General features: G+C 34.5%; 1 protein-coding gene across 1 annotated transcript in view; it reads right to left on the minus strand.

Moving 5' to 3' along the window:
- Positions 1–325: 325 nt before the first annotated feature.
- LOC119839782 overlaps positions 326–2,208 on the minus strand; it is a 129,117-nt gene continuing 127,234 nt past the window's right edge. Inside the window, exons 6-8 of the mRNA XM_038366223.1 lie at positions 2,068–2,204; positions 1,805–1,924; positions 326–1,693 (exon numbers count right to left, since the gene is read on the minus strand). Coding sequence (XP_038222151.1) covers positions 1,507–1,693; positions 1,805–1,924; positions 2,068–2,204 — 444 coding nt within the window. The 3' untranslated portion in view covers positions 326–1,506. The remainder of the gene's footprint in view (positions 1,694–1,804; positions 1,925–2,067; positions 2,205–2,208) is intronic.

The following is a 2,208-nucleotide window of genomic DNA, read 5'->3' on the forward strand; positions in this document are numbered from 1 at the left end:
TGACTGTTACATAACATGTGCAATCTTTCTATGATCTTACTTACGCATACATTATGTGCCATAACAGAGAACTACGGTTATTTTTTTTCATATATATAACGCCCACTGTTACTTCTGTATAACATGACATCAATTATAGCGAATGTATTGTTCTGACCGCGATGTATTCTTTTATAGAATTGCAATCTGACATCGTAAAGGATTTACAATGAATAAATTAAACGATTTACTATGCGATGCAACTAGGGATAGGATCGAGATTTTGCTATTTTGTGTCGTTACTGGTATTAATGAAAACGAATTAATATATCATAAATAATAATAATCTAAATTACAAAAATGTGTGTCTTTAAAATTTATGAAAAGGCACAGCATAATAAGTGGTAAAAGTCAGGCAAAATAAAATAAACCGATTATGAAAAGAAAATTTCCAGGAAAATCGTATTTTTCAAAAGACATTTGACACGAAATTGACACAAGAAGGTCATTGACGTTCCTATTCTTAATTGAATCGCATAGTATTCAAGTTGTACTCTTAATCTAAGCTCAATATTTTATTACGTGGATGAAAAACTATTTAATAACTACGGTGCAAAAATTAAAACTCCTTAGTCTATTACGGTATAAATAGCTAGTTAAAGGTCTGTCACAATGCGTGTACCAGTTTGTACCTTGCTTAAAATCGATACGGTATTCGTGACCGCCTTGAAAACGATGAATCACTACCACTTTAATACTATTTAAGTCAACGAACGGACTATGTGGACTATATTGTTTTCAGTTAGTGTACATCAGATATTATTCTGACTTTTTGTGCATGAATGATACTTAAATATCGAACCCGCCAAATCCAGCCCAGTAATATAATTAGGCCCCAAATTATGTACATAAAACACATAAAAATACATAAAATTGCTTGTGGTTACATTACGAACTTATCATTTACGTCAATAAATAAACCCATAAATGAGTGTTTACACATCTTAGAATGATTGTAATGAATTAATAGCAAGCGATAACAAAACTACGTTCTGATAATAGCTATAATAATGTGAATATGAAATAAATAAGATGATTACATTCACTAATAAATTAATTATTTAAGAATACAGGTTGCTGCGGTGTATGGACTAGCATAATAAGAAATAGTGTATTCCGAGCGGTTAAAATACAAAAGCCCCTTAAAAAGCTAAACATATCCTAAAACTCTTTGGTATTATTCACTGGACGCTAAAACTATACAGAGATACACATACAACTGCTAATGTATCAAAAATTTCTAAAAGAAAACTTGCTTCCATATTTACACCCGTCTGAATGCGATGCTAACTGAAACCTGAAAGCGGACGCAACTAAAATCATTGGCGATTTTTCCTCCTCCACCCCGAAGTCTTTCAAATCTTCAGGCCTTGGCAGAATGAACTCGAGCAACTCAAGCAATCGCCAATAAGTTGATTGCGTGTCAGAAGAAATCCAGTGGACGATGCCCACAGTCTACTTCTGTCCTCAAAGCATAACGGCTGGTAGTGGAGTTGACAGAGCCATATGTTCCGCTCCCCTGACCGGTAGTCTTTGAGCCGTAACATAATGTCTCATTAAAGCAGGCACTGTAGGAAATGCAGTTGAGGCCCCTCCCAAAGTATATCCATCACCTCCACGACATATACGCATGTGCATAAAACCACGGGTAGACCTGAAATTAAATAAATAATTAATCAATATCGTGACTCACTACTATATATCAATATACTGATACGCGTATGAAGATATTTGTTATCTTCTGATAAAAAAATGTTCTACTTACTTCAAACTGAGCGAGTAATCATGTTTAGCAGACTCGCTATTCCGAACTAAGAAAGCCCCTTCCTCTGCATCTCTGAGCAAACTTTCAGCTTCTACGCGCGACAACGTTCCATGATACCACCTGAAATTATAAAACAATTGTTTATAAGATAATTAATATATTCTATAATCAGAACATGATGCGAGTGAGTGAATAATTAATGAGAAAATTTAAAAATGTAAAAATTTTAATTAAATATCTGTATCATGTCATTTGAAACTCACCCTTGTCGGTCAAGTGGAAGAGACGCATCAACTAAATCTCGAGGTGGTGCTATGGGTCCCAGATTTAAGTGCAATCCCTTAGAACCGCTTGATCCACTACTGCCACTGTTGAAATTTAATGTGAGCTTGTCACGATGCTTA

The sequence above is a fragment of the Zerene cesonia genome, chromosome 4 (genome assembly GCF_012273895.1).
Source record: "Zerene cesonia ecotype Mississippi chromosome 4, Zerene_cesonia_1.1, whole genome shotgun sequence".
Classification (NCBI taxonomy): domain Eukaryota; kingdom Metazoa; phylum Arthropoda; class Insecta; order Lepidoptera; family Pieridae; genus Zerene; species Zerene cesonia.